Source organism: Crinia signifera, chromosome 9, assembly GCF_055691185.1.
Source record: "Crinia signifera chromosome 9, ASM5569118v1, whole genome shotgun sequence".
Taxonomy (NCBI): domain Eukaryota; kingdom Metazoa; phylum Chordata; class Amphibia; order Anura; family Myobatrachidae; genus Crinia; species Crinia signifera.
This window is the reverse complement of record NC_139225.1, coordinates 54,980,175-54,999,742: the sequence shown is the minus strand read 5'-3', so window position 1 is coordinate 54,999,742 and position 19,568 is coordinate 54,980,175. Positions and strand designations below refer to the sequence as shown.

The 19,568-nt window shown below is 44.1% G+C and overlaps 1 protein-coding gene across 1 annotated transcript; it reads right to left on the bottom strand.

Annotated features, from left to right (window-relative positions):
- Positions 1-8,160: 8,160 nt before the first annotated feature.
- On the bottom strand, positions 8,161-18,908 carry RPS4X (ribosomal protein S4 X-linked). The gene is made up of 7 exons (XM_083159098.1): positions 18,805-18,908; positions 18,039-18,116; positions 17,500-17,680; positions 16,092-16,189; positions 15,476-15,647; positions 15,152-15,309; positions 8,161-8,305 (listed from the first exon to the last, which is right to left on the bottom strand). The coding sequence occupies exons 1-7, from the start codon at positions 18,805-18,807 to the stop codon at positions 8,204-8,206; spliced, it is 792 nt and encodes a 263-aa protein (XP_083015224.1). The 5' UTR covers positions 18,808-18,908; the 3' UTR covers positions 8,161-8,203.
- Between the last annotated feature and the right edge of the window lie 660 nt (positions 18,909-19,568).

Genomic DNA, 19,568 nt, shown 5'->3' with positions numbered 1-19,568 from the left:
CAGCAGCACCAGACACCCAGGTTGTCTGACCGGCATGCCCCTGTTTGCATGGCAACGGGACGCGTTGATGCTGCAGCCAACCAGGGACAGTCCAGCAACAGGAAGTGAGTCTCCGGGCGTCGGCCCGGCTTCCGGCCACCTCCAATGCTGGCGTCTGCTAATGCAGCTGATCCCGGATCACCTGGGGCCTCTCCTACACTATAAGGTAAGCACCTTAAACACTGTTTTCACTATTCTTGATGTAAGCCTGACGAAGGGGCCAAGCAGCCTCGAAACTGTTGCAATAAATACCATTTTGAATTCACTTGAAAATCCTTGGAGTGCCGTGTGATGCTTCACCCCGAGTGGGTCACATCTCTACCACTATCTACTGCCTACAAAGGCACCCAGGTTTTTGATTCCAGGACAGCGGAGTGCCGGGTCAACACCACTATATATATATATATATATATATATATATATATATATATATATATATATACACATATACACACACACACACACACACCTACATATACACCATGGCCCACCAATGTATATTATAGCAGTAACAGCCGGGGTGGTGTTTACCTGATCGCTGGGCTCCGAATATGCCCAGCCCAGTGATCAGTTCTGAATCAGGCCCCAAGAACAGAAATGCACTGAAATTAAGAAGCCCCTGCTCCCACCCTTGGAATACAAACCCTGCCCATTATGTAAATATCCTTTTTTAATGAAAGATTTTCATCAAAGTCTTTCGCCGCCTGAAAATCTCTTGCTCTTTGGGGAAAATAGCTCAGTGTGTACGAACTACTTTGGTGAAAGACATAGCTTTCAGAGATTTTGGCAAAGACTTTTGAAATGAAAATCTTTAAGTGTGTATGGGCCTTAAAGCTACACATGAAGTTGTTCTGGGCGAAACTAGTTGATTTTGAGAACTTGGATCCCACTGCACACTGTGTCTAAGATCTATACAGCCATTGTTGGTAAGCACAGAAATGTGTGAACTATTCATGGACTACTTGCACAATGTGTAACCAAGAAAAAAAAATCTTGTTGGTTTAAACACAAGTAGCTGTCCCAAGTGATAGGCCAGGGTGTGGGCTACGATAGAGACCACTGGAGCATTTGGAAGCATCTGTAATATCCTATAATTAACTGTATGCTGCATGCTGTACTACACTTGCCTGTGAAATTGACCTGGTATGCTGTGACCTGCTAACCAAAATAAAGACCAAAGACCAGGGGCGTAACTACCACCATATGGGCCCCATAGCAAATTCTTAATAGGGCCCCCCCGCCCTCCCAATCATGACTACGAGAGAGAGGGAGAGTGATTAGACGGAGGGGAATGGTTTGACAGTGAGTGTTAGTGTTAGTGTGTGTGTGTGTGTGTGTGTGTGGAAGGGGGGGGGGGTAGAGCAGGAGAGAGATAAAAAAAAAAAAAAAAAGAAGTGAGAGAGGTTAGATGGAGGCAGGTGGGAAAGGAGCAGGAGAGAGCGAAGAGTCATGGTGGGGTATTAAAAGAAAGGAGGTATAGAGAGGGTCTGGGGAGGCAGGGAGAGAGAGCAGGGAAGATATGATTATGTACAGTACCTCCAGCATATGGGGAGGTCATCCTCATCAGTGATGGGTCACCGACTGCTCCTTCCATGTGGTGCTGCTGGCCAGTGGCGCTATCACTGTGTGGGAGACCGAGCAGCGTGCAAAAGACCATCTCTGGGAGACGGGCTCCTCTTAGTCCCTGCAGCCGCAGCCCGTCTCCCTGAAATTGTCTTTTGCACACCACTCGGTCTCCCACAGTGACAGCACCAACAGCCAACAGCACAGGGCTTGCAATTATCACGCCGTGCCTGGTCACAAATAGTGACGTTAAGCCCTGGCAGCATCAGATAGGTGATCGGGGAAAGTAGGCGGGATCGCCTTCCTGATTGGTTAACATTGCCTCTGGAGGGGGTGCTGGGCACGGAGCAGTGCCACCGATGCTGTCCTTCCTGAACTATTTTAAAAAACAGGGTGCAGGGGATTGACTGCTGGGTCAAGGGCCCCCCAAGGGTCCGGGCCCCATAGCAGTTGCATCCCCTGCACCTTCCATAGTTACCCTACTGCCAAAGACTACACGTGAAACCAGTGTATGTGCTCCTTTCCACATTTGGCACTTGAACAGGGACACATCTCAGCTGGTCAGTACATACATATCAAAACTACTTATTCTCCTAGATCTCCCTGCTGCTTTTGACCACACACTTCTCATACAAACACTACAACCCCTAGGTCTTAAAGACACAGCTCTTTATTGGTTCTCATCATACTTATCTAACTGCTCCTTATGTGTTAATTTCTCTGATTCCATCTCCTCTTTGCTACCTCTATCAGTTGGATTACCTCCGGGTTCAGTCCTAGGCAGTCTTCTGCTTTTCTCAATCCATACCTCATCTCTTGGCAAACTAATCAGATCTTTTGGATTTCAGTATCATCTGTATGCAGAAGATACTCCGCTCTACCTATTCTCCCCAGACCTGTCCCTTTCTGTATTGGGCCATGTTTCTGAATGCCTTGCTGCTGTTTCATCTTATAAGTCATCTCGCCACCTCAAACTGAATATTTCAAAAACAGAATTAATTATATTTCCACCAATAAATAGTAGTTACCAACCAGATATTGCTATTGAGAAAATGACAATCACTCCTCCCACTCAAGCACGCTGCCTAAGTATCATCCTCGACTCTGAACTTTTCTTTGTTCCCCACATTCAATCAGTTTCGAAATCATGCCACATGCACCTAAAAAAAATATATATCCAAAATACGCACTTACCTAACACAGAACACTGCTAAAATCCTAATCAATGCACTTTTCATCTCACACATTGAAAAGCTACTCTGTCAGTCACTTTATTGGTTACCTGCATTCTACCCTATTCAATACTTCTACTTACACACAAGGCCATAAACCGATCTACACCAACACACATCTCTTCTCTTATCTGAAAATATCTACCAACCTGACCTCTTCACTCCTCACAAGGGGGTTTATTCGAGTTCATTCTTTCTGACAAAATCCTTCTTAGATGGACAAAACCATGTGCACTGCAGGGGGGCAGATGTAACATGTGCAGAGAGAATTAGATTTGGGTGAGTTATTTTGTTTCTGTGCAGGGAAAATACTGACTGCATGATTTTACACTTCAATATAGATCTCACTTTGAAGAAAAACCCCACCCAAATCTAATTCTCTCTGCACAAGTTACATCTGCCCCGCCCGCAGTGCACATGGTTTTGTCCATCTAAGAAGGATTTTGTCAGAAAGAATGGACTAGAATAACCCCCAAGATCTAGGTCTCTCATCCACACTCATTACTTTCTCCCATTCCAAATTACAGGACTTTCACCATATCATACAGCACACTAGGAACCTTTGCATTCTGGACTTTATGCAATAAAGAATATCTATCCTTTTATATCAATGCCTATTTCCCTATAGTTTGTAAGCTTGTGAGCATGGCCCTCATACATTTGACTGTCTAGAAGTACCCAGTTTGTTTCATCACCGTCTCTATTTTCGCACACAGCACCAACACTTCCCCCTGAAAACCTCTCATACCAACCCCCCCCCCCCAGCTCTCACACATAGCACCAAAGCCCCACCTTCTGTCCTTGTAAGGGTGGGATGAGGCAGCATGAGTGTTAAGGATGCGCCCACCGCTTAGACTTCTCCTGTCCCCCGGTGGCGGCTGCAGGGCCTGTCAGCACATTGAGGGGGCGGGATGTGGATGGAAGAGCTTACACGCTACACTGAGTTTAGCAGTGTGTCAGCTCTAGTAGCAGCTACTACAATGCCCATGTTCTCCCTGACCCCGTGTGCAAGTCAGGAATGACAAGGGCAGGGTCTACAAGAGAAACATCATCTTACATGATTTCCGCCAACTGCAAGGTTGTGGGTAGCAACAGCCACCGCCTCCTCGTACAGCAGCCACCTGTCAGAGTTGACTTCAGAGTCCATTATTTAATAAAAAGGCTAGTCATGCCACATTAGGGCTTTTTCACACATTGCGGCTGCCGCCGGACGGCAAAACACCAAACAGCTTAAAAATTGTGCCGTCCCTGCAGTAAGTAATAGACTGCTATGTCTCCATTCATACGGGACGGTCACGGCGCGGCCGCTGGATCTTACCACTGCAGAGGACGGCTGCCATGCCGTGGCCGTCCCGTCCTCACAGGTCAGTGTGTGCTGAGGGCGATGGGGGCCTTACACACACAAAGTCATTTGGTGTGTGGTTTTAGCTCTCCACCGCACCCAAACTGATGTCACTTTAGTTTCCACCCACAAATTTACACAGCACAAGCTCACGGAGCCAGTGGATGTGAAAGAAACGGTCAGGCAAAAAGCCGGAACAAAGTGTGTCCGGCTTTTTGCCGTCCAATCAAAACCGGAGTGTGTGAAACTAGCCTTACTGAGAACAGTGTGAACAGGCAGCCAGCCGGGAGCTGCAGGGACAATTCCAGCACCAAGGTCCCCTATCTGACCCTCACCATGCGGGAGAAAGTGCTCTGTTCCTGGACTTCCCTGGTAATGTATGATTGCCATCACCTGTGGGGAGCTAGGTAAAGGTGTTTCACCACAGGTGATGACAATCATACATTACCAGGGAAGTCCAGAAACAGAGCATTTTCTCCCGCATGGAGAGGGTCAGGTAGGCAAGTATGGTCCCATCTGCTGCTGGATAGCCACCATGGAGAAGGGGAATAAGCTTTACACCTTTAAATAAAGTATGCATCAACATCACTCCTGCCTTGCTTCATCCAACACATTGCTGTACTCCCTACCCTACCAACACATTGCAATGCTCCTTGCCCTACTTCAGTGACACATTAGTGCATGGGTAGCCAACTCCTATAGCTGTTGTGAAACTACAAGTCCCATCATGCCTTGCCACAGTTTTTGCCATTAGGGAATGCTAAAACTATGGCAAGACATGATAGCATGTTTAGTTTCACAACAGCTGGAGGGCCACAGTTTTACTATGCCTGGTCTAGGTCATCACTAAACGGTTGACTTACAGAAGTTCAACACAAGCAAACTGTCAACATCTGAAAAAGGTGGACATTAGTTTTACAGAATGTTTTTGTGCTTTCATACTTTACCATCCATGTGGACTGGTTGGGAACAGTCAAGTGGTTACATGGTACACTAATTTGGGGACCACATGAAGTGTACATGCTTTCATCTGTGAAACCAAAAAAACTTCATGCCGACCTTTTCATGTTAACCATTTTCATGTTGACCTCGTGCATGTCAACCATCTGGTGTTAATCTATTGACAGTTCACCATTTAGACCAGGCTTTCCCAACCACGGTCCTCGAAGCACACCAACAGTGCAGGTTTTGTAGATATCCAGGCTTGAGCACAGGTGACTTAATTAGTACCCGAGTCATTCTGATTAAACCATCTGTGCTGAAGCCTGGATATCACTAAAACCTGCACTGTTGGTGTGCCTTGAGGACCGTGGTTGGGAATGCCTGATTTACACCATAACCAATTTGAGCTGGGACACTAATATGGCACAGTATGAAATGGAGGCATTGGGGGGTATTCAATGCTGTGGGCAAGCGGCGACAGCGAGCAGAGCTTCCTGCTCACTGTCATCACTCACCCTGTCAGTATTCAACGCAGCCCCCCTCATACGCCAATTTCTCCTCGCTCCATTTTTTGAGTGAGGGGAAATTGGCGTATGCAGCTCCTGAACCAGCGAGAGACTCGCGGCTAAATACAGCGAGTTTTCTGCATTAGCCGCGGGTCTCGCTGTTTTGGGGGATTCTTGCCATCCTATGACTGCAAGGATTTCCCCAGAACATTGAATAGAGCGAGTGGCCGGCACGGGGGTTAAACAGCGAGGATCGCTGGTTTTCTGGAATCCTCGCTGTTTAACCCCCCCTCGCCAGCCGCATTGAATACCTGCCCATTCTGTGGTATTACAGTTACTGTATGTGGAATAATACGAGTTTGACACGAACAGAGGATGCTGTATCAATGTTCCAACTCAGGGGTTCCCAAAGTTTTTGACTCACAGCACCCCAAAGCATCTGAAATTTTTTCGCAGCACCCTTAGCCATGAATGTCTTCATGAAGGCAGTCTGAATGCAGCAGTTTCTCATTGAGAAGGTCAGAAACAAATATTAAGTTAAATAAATTGTGTTTATATCATCCTTAGGGTCAGTTTCCTGTTAATGGACAGGATTCCCTTCTGTTTGTCCACAATTTGAGTATTACAATGGACATAACACTTGAATTGGCCCTGGACCACCAACCCAGAGAACCCCTGCAAGTCCATTAAGGCACTGTGGGGTGCCACTGCACAGAGTTTGGGAACAGAGTTTGTTCAACACTAACATGAATCTTTACTGGTTTGCATGGGATGCAGTTGATTTGCCGGCGGTCGGGATCCCGGCGGCCGAAATCCCGAAACTTTCTCCCTCCGTGGGAGACACCCATAGAGGGAGAATAAAATAGCGTGCCGAGCGTAGCGAGGCACCGGGCCCGCTGCATGGCGAGCGCAGCGAGCCCGCAAGGGGGGGCGATCCATGTCCCCCCCTTGTCGGGATTTCGGCAGTCGGGATTCCAGTGTCGGGTTTCCGACCGCCGGGATCCCGACCGCCGGGAATTCGTATCGGATCCGTTTGCATGTGTTCTGGCAGCCCACTAAAGTGAACTAGGGCCTTACTATGGGTCATGAAATAAACTAGGGCACTAATAAGGTCCATACAATTAACTAAGGCACAACTATGGTTCAGAAGCAGAATAAGAGAACTATTATGGGGCATAGTATCAGCCACTTTAAGAAGGGGTATCTAGAAGCATTGGGACAGGGGCATAGAGTGTTACGCCCGTGGGAAAGTAGCCTGTAGGTGTAGCTGCATAGAAGTGATCTATGGTTTTCATGTAGCAATAACCCACAATGCCCAATAAACAGTTTGAGAATATGTACTTCTGTATGCATAACTGGGAAAGTCACAAATTATCTTTTAACCCTTTAAGTACCAACATGTCAGCAATGTGAGTTATGCTGGTATTTTTTAGCAGCAATTTTGCAAATTTGCTACACAAATAAAAAAAAAAAAAAAAATAAGGGTAAAACAAAATACTTCCTATATTTTGACACTCATATGATTAAGATACCATTCTGTAATATGGCAGTGTAGGATCTTCAGAAGATACTTAGGAAATATCAGATTAGCCTGTACATATTTACAAAAAGTGCAACTGAATGTCTTAATGAAGGGAGTATGAATGCAGCCCAGGACCCTAATATGGTTCATGTAACATTCTTGCCAAGACTTTGCCCCAGTATAGGAGCACTCTCCAGAACTCAAATACTACCCATTTAAATTTGGATGTCTGCAAAATATCGGAGTCAGCATTCCAGTAACCTGGAAAGATGGTATTTCCACGTTAACACCCAAATTTCTGATATAACATTAACCAACCAGAATCTCTTGGTTTATAGGTACCTCAGAACAGAGGCATGTGCTCTAGAACAGAACAGCAGATCTGATTAATAGTGCATATGATCAAAGACAAACCAAGGGGTATTACACTGACATAAGTACTGTACGTGGTACCAATTATTTTACTCATGGAAAAACATGATATATGCAGTTAGTGGCCCCTGGGGGCCAAATGAGAAAATGCACTATAATGGTTTTACAGCAATATCCATACATCTATCGCATTACTTCTCTCCATGAGATGTAACACATTTACATTCCAGAACTCAGTGAATTTTGGTACTTTAAAATAAACAAAAAAAGCACCCGGGCCTGCTTCTCCAATGTTTTACTGCTATTTTCCCAAGGCCTTTTTATTAGGAAAAGAGTCAGCAATGTATGCAATGTTGCACAGCATGGAAAGTATGTTAGCATGACTGCTTCACAGCACTGTGGAGTTTGTATATTCGCTCTGCTTGTGTGCGTTTCCCCTGGGTACTCTTTTCTTACCACAATCCAAAATATACTGGCTCCCAACAAAATATACCAAAGCATGAATTTGTGTTCCTATATATGTTGTCAGGAAATTAGATTGCAAGCTCATCTGGGGGACAGAGTGATGGCCCAATAGTCTAAAAGTACTGCAGAATGTGTGTACTAGATAACTGGTAGAAAAAAAAAAGAGGGTACACAAGGTTGTCAGAACAAGGGTTTATTTAATAAAGAGCTTAGTGGGGGTTTAACCACTGGTCTGTTTTGCTGCCAGTCTCTTATCTCTCTCCTCAGCGATGGTTAGACGGATACCCTTTCCACGTGGCAAGGAAATCCAGGCCTTGTTACCCTATAAAGTAAACAGATAGATTAGGAATCTAAAAAACAACTATATTGGAATGCAAGCGGGAGATAATTTGTCATGGATAAAACATGTACAAACCATTTTTTCCTTTAATGCCCGCCGCCGTCCCCCCAAAGACAAAACCCTTCAATTTAACATTTAAGGAAGGTGGAGAAGAGAACACAAATTACCCCTTAATTACAAGACATGAGGGCAGATTTACTAAGCCTTGGAGTAGACCAATGTTGAGAGCCCAGCCAACCGGCTACCATCACAGCCTGTAACAGTTGGGAGCCGATAGGTTGTCAGTTTCTCTTTCCACTCAAGAACATCTGCACCATAACATTAAAAAGCATTTGTTGGGAAACTTTTGATGCTCTGATTGGGGCACAAATGCCAAGGCCAGCCACATTCCGGCTCAGTCTCCTGAGGTGGCAAGCAAATGTGCAAAAAAAGCACTGGTGGGTGCTTTAAGCATGATTAACGGGCACCACAGACAACTGAATTCCCCCTTAATTTACAGGGGAAAAAAATATAGAACTAAAGTTTCACATTCTTTTGCAGTTATGTCAAATAACGGCTTTCACAGCAAGCACAATGCTTTCCAAATAAGAGGACGTGAAGACAACGCCTTCTGTCACTCCCGCTATCAGGAATGTGCAAACACATGTGTAATATACACCCTGTACACATTGCCAGTAATCTCAAATACTGCTCTACAGCACACAAGAGGGGACACTTTCAGATGTGCATTAAGTAGCTTCACATTTAACCACTTTAGTAGTATGCCTGGAAATTTTTTCTGCTCAGCAGCGCTGCTGCAGTGGGCTGTCCCAGAAAATTTACAGGCATACCACTATGCAGTAGGTGTGCGCCAGTGGTGCCTCCAGCAGTGCACTACCTCTACCTCCAGCAGTGCACCACCTCTAGGCCCCCCCCCATCTTATGCCCAGACATTTTAAGAGGGTGTGCAACATCAGCTCCGACTGTTGCAGAGTTGTGGAAGGGTCAGGGTTACATGCAGCCTGAGAAAGTCGCTAGATTGTAAGCTGCGTATGGATTTGCAGTGTACAGTGATATTTTAGCATCCTTTGCAGACTTGTACAGAGTGGGTATTTCTGGGTTGCGACTAGCTAATTACAGGCCAATTTTCACAGCAATGATCAGGTCTGAATTAAGCAAAGTATTTTTTTTTTTAAATAGACTTTTTAGAAAGTATATGTTAATGAAACCATAATGTGTTAAACTTAATAGCTCAGGGGGCGCTTGCCGCTACCAAAGCCAGATTTACAAACAATGGGGCAGATGTATTATAGCAGCGCTTACTGCGCCGCTATACTTCCTGCTTCGCCTCATTAGCGAGGCGAAGCAGGGACATCGACAAGATGAACATCTTGTCTGCCGAAGTGGTTGAGCGCTAACTCGCCCCTTCAACAATGTCCCTTCAGTGTAAACTGATGCGCTGTCGTCTCCTGTCCCCCGGCCGGCTCGACTGGGCATGCACCGGATCTCACTGCTCACGCGAGATCCCCAGCGCCAACAGCAGGGACAGTGCTGTCCCTGCTGTTTAGATAGGTATTCGCCAGCCTGCTGCTGGCGAAGCCAAAAGTGGCATCATGCGTAACTGTCAGCGATGATGACCATTCATACATTCACCTGCTATCATTGAGATGGCAGCGCCGATATGGACAGGGATACACGCTGGCTCCTTCATACATGGGGAGAAGCGGTATCAGTGCACAAAACGTGTGCTGATAACCCTTCTCCCCCATAACGTCCGGTCATACATCTGCCCCAATGTGAGTGTTCATGTGGACATTATACATGTGACTTACTGACCTGCCATAGAATTTACTCTTTATATAGTATATAACAGACGCATGCATTAGTATGACAGGAAAGGCTCTGCCTCACATAACCAATATGCACATGCAGTATAACTTTGGCCAAATACCGTTTTATTTTTAAGAAATACAGCCTGAAAACTAGTTTTACTGTATTTTGTGATTAGATTTTGTGATTATCAATCCAAATGCATAATGTCAGCTCAGTTTCATCCTTAGATGAACCATAACCTGATACTAAAAATAGATAATCCTATCCCTATAAAGGAAGTACAAAAAATATAATTGCATGCAGAAGTCCACACTAGCCAGACCAATTTTTAATTATCAGGGTATCTGACTAATTATTACAGGTACACCCCTGATAATGCACCAGAGTAGGATAATCGATCTTAAAAACAAATAAGAAATGGTTAACTACTGTTATACCATCCAGGAGAGTCATCTCACCATAGTGAATTCAGAGTGTATGTATATCTATCTATCTGCTATTGAGGGATTCATACCCACACTGGTTCTATCAATACATTCCATTTTAAATGGACTACTTTGACCAACATGGTTAGTTTCTTATATAGAGCAGCATATTCAGTTGCACTTTACAATTGTAGACAGTGTTAAAACAAACTGGGTAGCCACAGACAGACATGGAGGTAGGAGAGCCCTGCTGCAAGCTTACAATCTATAGGGTCATAGGAGGGAAACACAAAAACAGGCACAGGCATAGCAGGTCCCACTAAGTTACAAATCCAGAAGGGAAGCTATACAAGTGCCTCAGAGGGTTAGGTGTGTGGAATGTAAATACGATAGGCTTGCCTGAAGAGGGGAGTTTTCAGGGAATACTTGAAAGTTTGGAGGCTAGTGGAGTGGAGCGATTTCAACTCATTGTACCATCGCTCTATATCAATGATTATTCAGGCTAATGCAAGATAGTACAATTTCATGCATAGGATTTAACAATTGCCCAAAAGCATCACTGTTTCTCTAAACATGGGTGTGTCAAATTCCTCAAATACAACCTAAGAAACTCATACAGCTGCTTCTAAAAGGAAGTTCTACACGCAACAGAATCATTGAACACTTTACTGTTGCTTACTTTGTGGAAAATGTGTTAGTCATGATTCAATTTAATAAAATAAAACCAGACAAATGTGCACAGATGTGTAAAGACTTCAAAAAGCTATTATTTCTTTACATAGCAGCTGGTATTTCTAATTCTCAGGTTAGCACATTTATGCAATGAAAGTCTCCTGAAAAAACGTTAGCAAACTCCCTGAATGGGATTGTCCTTCAATAGCCAATGATTAGTTTGCCCAGCCGTATCAATATGGCTCCCTTCACACTTTACAGAAGGGGGAATCTTGCTCAAGTGTTCACTACCCTATGGGATAGCAAGCACTTGTCTTAGAGAGGATATTGGCCAGAAACTACTGCCAATATTAAACACTGTGGCATTTGCAACGCACAACCTTCGCCAGCAATTTAATTAATAGAAAACACTTTCAAGTAAGTTCAGCGAGAGACTTTCTAGCACAATTGCATTTTGCACCCGCGTCAACCCACGATTTACGCAAACGGTAGAATTTCCCAGGTCCATGATCGTGAGCAATGGCTCACGACAGGAATCTGGGCTGAGACCAGGGAATTTACTGGGTGGACTTGGCAATTTCACAGATCAGCAGATGAAAGGTTTTATAACACCAGTGCTCACAGCTGGAATTACACTGCAGAAGAAGATAGGAAAGAGTGAAGCCTACACCTACTGTTTCCTTCCCAAGCACAGCACCACTTCAACTATCTCAATATAAACCGAGAATCATTCGCTATTGATATAATTCATGAACTTCAGATGTTGGTTTCCAACGGCAGTTCTGATATTTTTTTATTTGGCAGCACCAACTTTGAAAGCATTGCTCATGTAAAGTCTATCAATGAATACCAGTACACAATTCTGCTTATGTGATCTTTATGAACAACCTTGTTTTCAGATATCTATATTTGATACTTAGTGGTAAATTTAGTAAAACTTCTAAAAAAAAAAATACAAACCATATGATTCAATCTATTTCCTCTATTGCATTCTATAGAATTAAACAGAATCTGATGGGTAAACTTCAAATTTTTAGAAGTTTCTGTTCTGTTGTAGTGAATCTCAGTATCTCTTAAGTAACTACATCACGTCCTCTTTCAATATTATGTATTACTTTGTCTCTCGACAATGTATTGTGACCCCATTATGTCCTCTTTCCCCAATGTCCCGTCATCCCCTCCCCTTTATTCTTTTCTGTGCATCTTATGTGTTCTATAAAACATTAATAAAAACAGAATAAAAAAAAAAAAAAAAGTTACATCACTTGCAGTACCTGGTAGTAGATTTATCCATCTTGTTTTGTAAACCAAACTGATTGGTCATTGTGCTCTATTATAGGAAATTTGTTTGCTTTTGGCATAAAAGGATTACATAACTGCCAATATGTATAGGTACTCATAAGGCCCAAATCAAAATGTCCTATCGATGCATGTCATATGTAATTGCAGATTTTAAATGCTAAACATGCTGGTGAATATTTATTAGCTCATACAAATGGGGTCTCCCTTAGCTTGAGTCAGATGTTACCAAGAGTACAAGGATTGCGTTTAAGTAAAGCTTCAATAAATGAAACTTAAATAAACCAAATCACCAAGTTAGCCGCTTAAGTCAAACAGGTCACAGTTAGCTATAGTACATTGGGCACAGGAACAAAATGGTCTAAAAATCCAGACTCCGCAATTAAAGTTGTCAGATTGCAACATGCTTGACCTGGTCCAGCTTCAGCTAAACTTTATTTTTGAGGGGGCTGGAGGAAACCGCAAGGAACAGCCAAAACATACTGCACAAGGTTTTTCAAATTGTATTTCAAAGCAACCCAAAACTGGGTAAAAACACTTAAAGAAGTCTGTCAGTAACAAATGGGAACAAATGACAATTTGTTTGAAAACACAGAAAACACTATTGTTAGGATAAAATTTAACGCAAACACATTTTAAATTGCTACCACTGTTTGGAAGCAAATAGACAACTCATTTCCTCCCATACAGGAGCAGATTTGTTCCCACCAGAGAAATGGGACAGCGAGCTTTAGGTGTCCAACATATCTCTTCGCTCACCTCAAAATAGATCTGCATCTCTCATCCACTCATTACTAGATCCCTTTCATAAATGCAGGACTTTCTTTGGGCCCTTCCAAGCACATAAAAGGCCCCCCAAAACCCTGAGCCCATTTTGACATCCCCTCAGGTTCGATGCGGTCCTGTGCGCATTTGACCAGAGTCTGGTCACACCTGCTGGCCATCTGATCGGGGACATCCCCCTCGGTGGAGAGCCAGGAGGGTAGCAGGGACACATGCGCCTAGCACAAATTGTGGTGGATCGCATGCTGGGTGACTCACGGGCCGTACACTGCTGTGAGACATCGCAGTAGCGTATGGCCACCATAAGACACTCCTCTAGCCTGAAAATGCACCTCTCCAGACAAGCTTATATTCCAGAACCGACACATAACCTCCAGTAGCAATCCATTCTAACTGTATCCCATCAGGACGGTCTTGCAATCTGGTGGGAATGCCATGTTATAGAATCCTATCCCTCCTATTGACTATATAAATTGTTAGCTTGCAAGCAGGGCAGTCAGTTATTACCCAGTTTCTAATTGTAAAGTGCTATGTAAACTAATTAATTGGTGTCTACCAAGCTTAACAGTCCAGGTATTAGAAGGTGCATACACTGGGCATTTTTTTGCCCAGCATGTACATACAGTGATGATGCTGAAAATCACTTAAGGCATACACAAATGATTTTCACCTGTCCAAGCAATTTTTGTGGGGGTGGGCAGCTCTCCATAGCAGGATGGTACAGAGAGCTGTCCACTTTGCTGGTATTGCTGGCAGATGAGCAGCAGCGGATGGCAATGATCTGTCCATACACTGGGTGGCTTTAGAGATGAAAGCAGCTCAAAATCAACCAATTTGTAGGGGCCTTTGAGGATGTGTCTGACCATACATGGTAAATCAAACAGACTTATACCCCTTTCACACCGCACTTGTTAAACGGTATATTGCCTCCCCCCCCCCCCCCCCCATTGTAAAACGTTTAAGGCTGCAGTGGGAAAGGGCCAGAGTTCATTTACCGGTTAAAGATAACCGGTACTTCAAAACATTTAAAAAGCAGGGTCCTACACGTTTCAGAGCCGTTTTTTATGCAGTGAGAATGGCTCTGAAATGGTATTTATTAAAAACAGACTACAAACCTGTGATAGGCTGGCTGCCTTGAAACGTGTTCAGGGGATTAAACGGGTTGACTGAATGGTATTTAAAACAGTGATCTACTGCAATGTGAAGGCTCAGACCAGTTTTAAATACAGTTTCAAAATATCGGTTTTTAAAACATTTAAACAGTGTGGTATTGTCACAAGTGCTGAAGCCTAGCTGTGGGTAAATAAAACCTGGAAAGTTAAGCGTGCCTCAAGAGCATTTTGGAAAGACAATTTTGACCTGAAAGCAGCTCACTAACCATTTGAGCTGGCTTTTGAGACTGTTATGGGAACAGAATTATGAAAAAATATAAAGACAGAAAATCATGAAGCTTTGTGTGAACTAGATGTTAAAAATCAGCATACATACATAAAAAACTGTTATTGCTCATAAAAATGCTTTTCTGGGTGGTATCTTACTTTCATACAGATAGTGGTAGATGCTCAAATTAGTTCAGTACTTTCTCAGCAAGTGTTGATGTGCGCTCCCCAAACATCTGTAAGGACCACCTCCCTTGTCTTTACAGTACAAGTGTGGGAGGACCTCTAACTAGGACCATGCTGCAGCATGGCACCTGCTCCCTCTGCTGTTTCTCACATTTCACCAGCAAGAATGTATGCACCTGCCGATGCAGGCAGCCCACCACCGCCAATAAAACCAGCTACCTAGTGTGCATGCAGTTTTAGAGAGAAAAAAAAAAAACCCACACACAACTTACTTTGCCGATGACAAAAATGTTGGAAAGTCTGGTGGCAAAGGTGTTGCCATTTGCATCCTTGACGTGAACAACATCAAAGGAGCCTGGGTGTCTCTCCCGGTTGGTGATCACACCAATTCTTCCCAAGTTGGCACCTCCAGTGACCATGCAGAGGTTACCTATACAACAAAGTACATGATGAAGCGGCAAGAAAATACACTTCACAGCACAACTGGGTAACCAGTTAATGAATTAATTCATACTGGTGACAAATGGTAAGGAACTAAACAAGTTGTTGTGCTAACAGACTAGACAGATCTATTTTCATCAGAGCTTCAGACTTACCAGTATCAAACTTAATAAAGTCTGTAATCTTGCCAGTATCCAGGTCAATCTGAACAGTATCGTTGACCTTGATCAATGGGTCTGGATAGCGGATGGTGCGGGCATCGTGGGTCACCAGGTGAGGGATTCCTTTTGTTCCCACCCAGCTTTTCCTCACCTTGCACAGCTTATACTGGGAGAAAGATGATAGAATGAATAAAACAGCTGCAGCATGAATATACATTAGAGCTAGGCTTACCACATTATACTTATGAACTGATACCGTACTGAATAAAGAGCTTCCGTGACCGATTACCAGTTAAAAAGCTGGATTGAAGAGAGTCAGCCACACAACTTGTGTATTGTAAAACTCAGTATAGCTCACATCTACCCCAACATTGTAGCGCTGCTGCTCTTAAGAAAAAAAAAGCCTTTACATTAACTGTATTACACTTCACACACTCAAACATTAAGTGGCTTGTCTTTAAGAGCCAAAAGTCGTGATTTGAGGAGCGGTACAGCACTTACACAGCAGCACCAGCTTTATAAAAATTGTAATGTGTGAAATTGCATTAATGGCAGTATCACTGGTGTATTATGTTATTTATACTAGACAGTAGCTGTATAGGCGTTTTACCTTTGCCTCCTCAGCTGTGATCCTGTGTACTGCAAACCGACCCTTTGTGTCATACACCAGACGGAAGTGCTCACCAGTCTTTTCAATGCTAATAACATCTGTGAAACAAGACAATAGATTGATAAATAGGTTATAATGGATGTATGTAGACACACTAGCTCCTTTAAAGGTCCCCATACACTAGGGCGACTTGTCCTTAGGACAAGTCGCCCCCGACTTCCCCCTGAGCTTCCCCGGCTGCTCCCCGGGGGAGCTTGATTAGATTGGCACTTGATGTGCCATTTTTTACATGTGATAAATCGTCTCGATTTATCACATGTAAAAAACCCAGGGAGCAGGGGGGGGGGGGGGGCTAAGAGGTGGGAGCTGGTGGGAGCAGGGGGGCTGGGGACGCTGCGGGGGACAGCGTCTGTGCGGCGAGAAGGTAGAGGGAGCAGGGGGGGCTGGAGACGCTGCGGGGGACACAGGCTGCATAGAGCCGGGCAGGGGGAGCCGGCCGGGAGCTGTCAGTAATGAATAAAAAAAAAAAGCCCATACAATGAATGGGCAGCCTGTGATTGGCTGCTGAGCGCTCTCAGCCAATTGCTGACTGGCTGAGAGAGCGCTCAGCCAATCACAGGCCGCCCATTCATTGTATGGGCTTTTTTTTTTATTCATTACTGACAGCTCCCGGCCGGCTCCCCCTGCCCGGTTCTATGCAGCCTGTGTCCCCCGCAGCGTCTCCAGCCCCCTCTGCTCCCTCTACCTTCTCGCCGCACAGACGCTGTCCCCCGCAGCGTCCCCAGCAGCGGGGGACACAGACGTGTCCCCCGCAGCGTCCCCAGCCCCCCCTGCTCCCTCCACCGCCCCACTAGGTCCCAAGTCGGGTGGTCGGACGTGCAGCAGGTCCGACCACCCGACGCAGATCCGATGCGCACGGGACCGCGCATCGGATCTGAGGGGACATCAAAACTAGCCGATTTTGGTCCGATTTCGGCCAGATCCGACTGATCTGGCTGAAATCTGACCAAAATCGGCTAGTGTATGGGGGCCTTTAGTTTGGCATTAAGTTTTTAAACAGTATTGGGACATTTATTTAAACATACTAACTAAAAAGGAGATTTCCTTTGATTTCTGTAAGCACACGCAGTAGGTGTCTAAGTGCAGTCAATTATAGAAGTCAAATGTCTGTTTCCAGGAACCTCTGCAGAGTATTTCACCAAAGAACATATTTAATAGAATGGAACACTATACCTGCATGGTACCTAAACTAAATCACTTACAACATCAATGCAAAAAAAGAGAGCTCATAGTATAAAAAAGGTGCAGAAATTAAGAATCTATACTAAGACAACCCAAAAGCAGCTTTCCTATAGAAATTTTCTAAATGCTGAAATTTAAAAAAATGCTGAAACTGTACACAACTCACCCATGAATCCGGCAGGGTATGTGATGTCTGTGCGGACCTTGCCATCGATCTTAATAAAGCGCTGCATACAAATCTTCTTGACCTCATCCCCAGTCAAAGCATACTTCAACCTGTTCCTTAGGAAGATGATCAGGGGCAAACACTCTCTAAGCTTGTGGGGACCAGTGGACGGACGCGGAGCCTGTAAGAATTATTTAAATATACAAATACTAGTAGCCATTACGTATATAATAGTAAGTTTTTCTAACATGGAAACCTATACATACATTATACTGTGAATAATTATTAACTAAAAGGCACACTTAATAGATACTTAAGACTCCTTTAAGGTCAAACAGTATGTGAATTTATATATGATAATTCTGGTAAATTAGGCCAACAAACACAGAATATAACCACTACTGTCTTGTCATACTATCACTTTAAACCATGCGTCCGCACATAGATTACAAATGAACACTTACAAGGTATAGTATGGTAAACCTACATATAATAGAATCTAATAAAAACTATCTATTCCTTGAAGATAGGATACTCACAAAGACACCGGTCAGCTTATCCAGCATCCAGTGTTTGGGCGCTGCAACACGCTTCAAATGCTTCTTGGGTCCGCGAGCCTTGGGGAAACAGAAGGGTAAAAGTTTATAACAATGCATGCACATAGCTCTAGGTGTAAAGACATTGACAGTTACAAATAAGATTAGGAGGGATTATCACGTATGTGAGATTATAAAGAAGCAGGTCCCATTATTAGTACATATTAGTCTATCACAGGACAGATAAGAACTATCAGGCTGCAGCATGTTATAGGAGGCACCTAGCTCCCCCATGCTATCTATAGTGATTACTCATGGAAAGGTCTCTTTTGAACCACATTCAGACATACCACTGCTACCAGGAAGCTGCTGTATACCCAGCATGTTACAGGAGACGTACACTGCATGCAGGCAGCAAGTCTCACAGTATAGGAGTTACCCAGAGAAGAGGCTATTACTAACATCCCGCTCTATGTGGAGACAATATCACACATATGAACAGAATATAGCAGGACTTTGCACACCGGGACAATAACCTCTGACAACACGGCCCCGTGGCGCAAACACCCATCCGGACAAGTCCTGCTCCAGGAGCAATGGCGGATCAAATCGCAACATCCTTATAACTGGCCCTAGCTGAGCGGCACACTGAAAACAATGACCAGCTGGACACGCCTGAGGTCACCATGCGAGCTGCGGGCCAGGTAACGCGGGGAGAGCGGAGGATGGAGCTGGATGAAGTTACAAGGGAACACAGAGCGAGTCTCACCATGGCTGCGTCTGCAAGGGAAAGGACCTCCTGCTTCCGGGGCCGCCGAGATAACCGTACGCCGCAAGGAACAAGAAGGACGAGTAGGAACTTCCGTGCCTTCTTTATTGCTCAGCGCCGTCTGCTGGTAAGGAGTGATAATGCATGTCACACATTTCCAATGCAATACAATGTTCTTTATTGATTTATTTACTGTTTCTTACCAGTTATTTATATATATTTACAAATAAATCACTGCCCCAATTGCGTTTACAGTATATATTTCCTACCACATGTGCACATACACACATAGAAGCAATCTCCCTGTCGGCTATCAATTATTATTATTATTATTATTATTATTATTATTATTATTATTATTATTATTATTGTTTATTTATAAATGCATATATAAATGAACAAAAAACAAGAAAATAAGGCAATACAGTACAAGGCAAATTTGTGGTAACTAAAACAGTAGCATCAGGGGGAAGGACACTGAAGCAATTAGTGTAGCAGATATATATATATATTCTAATTAAAGCACGAGGAGGCCATGCCCGCTCTTTGCCATCTATTCACTGCTCTGCAGCAACTGGCAGCGGGGGCTCCCAACTGCCCCTCGCCACCACAGGACACTGCCAGCCACAGGTGGGACAGGGGATAATAATTTTATGACATGCCTCTCAGAAGTATCAGCAAATGTCCACCTTCACAATCTCTCTGACATGCTTTTTCAAAAGAAGGCATTAACTAGAGTTAATATTGTTGGGAGTCAATTAACC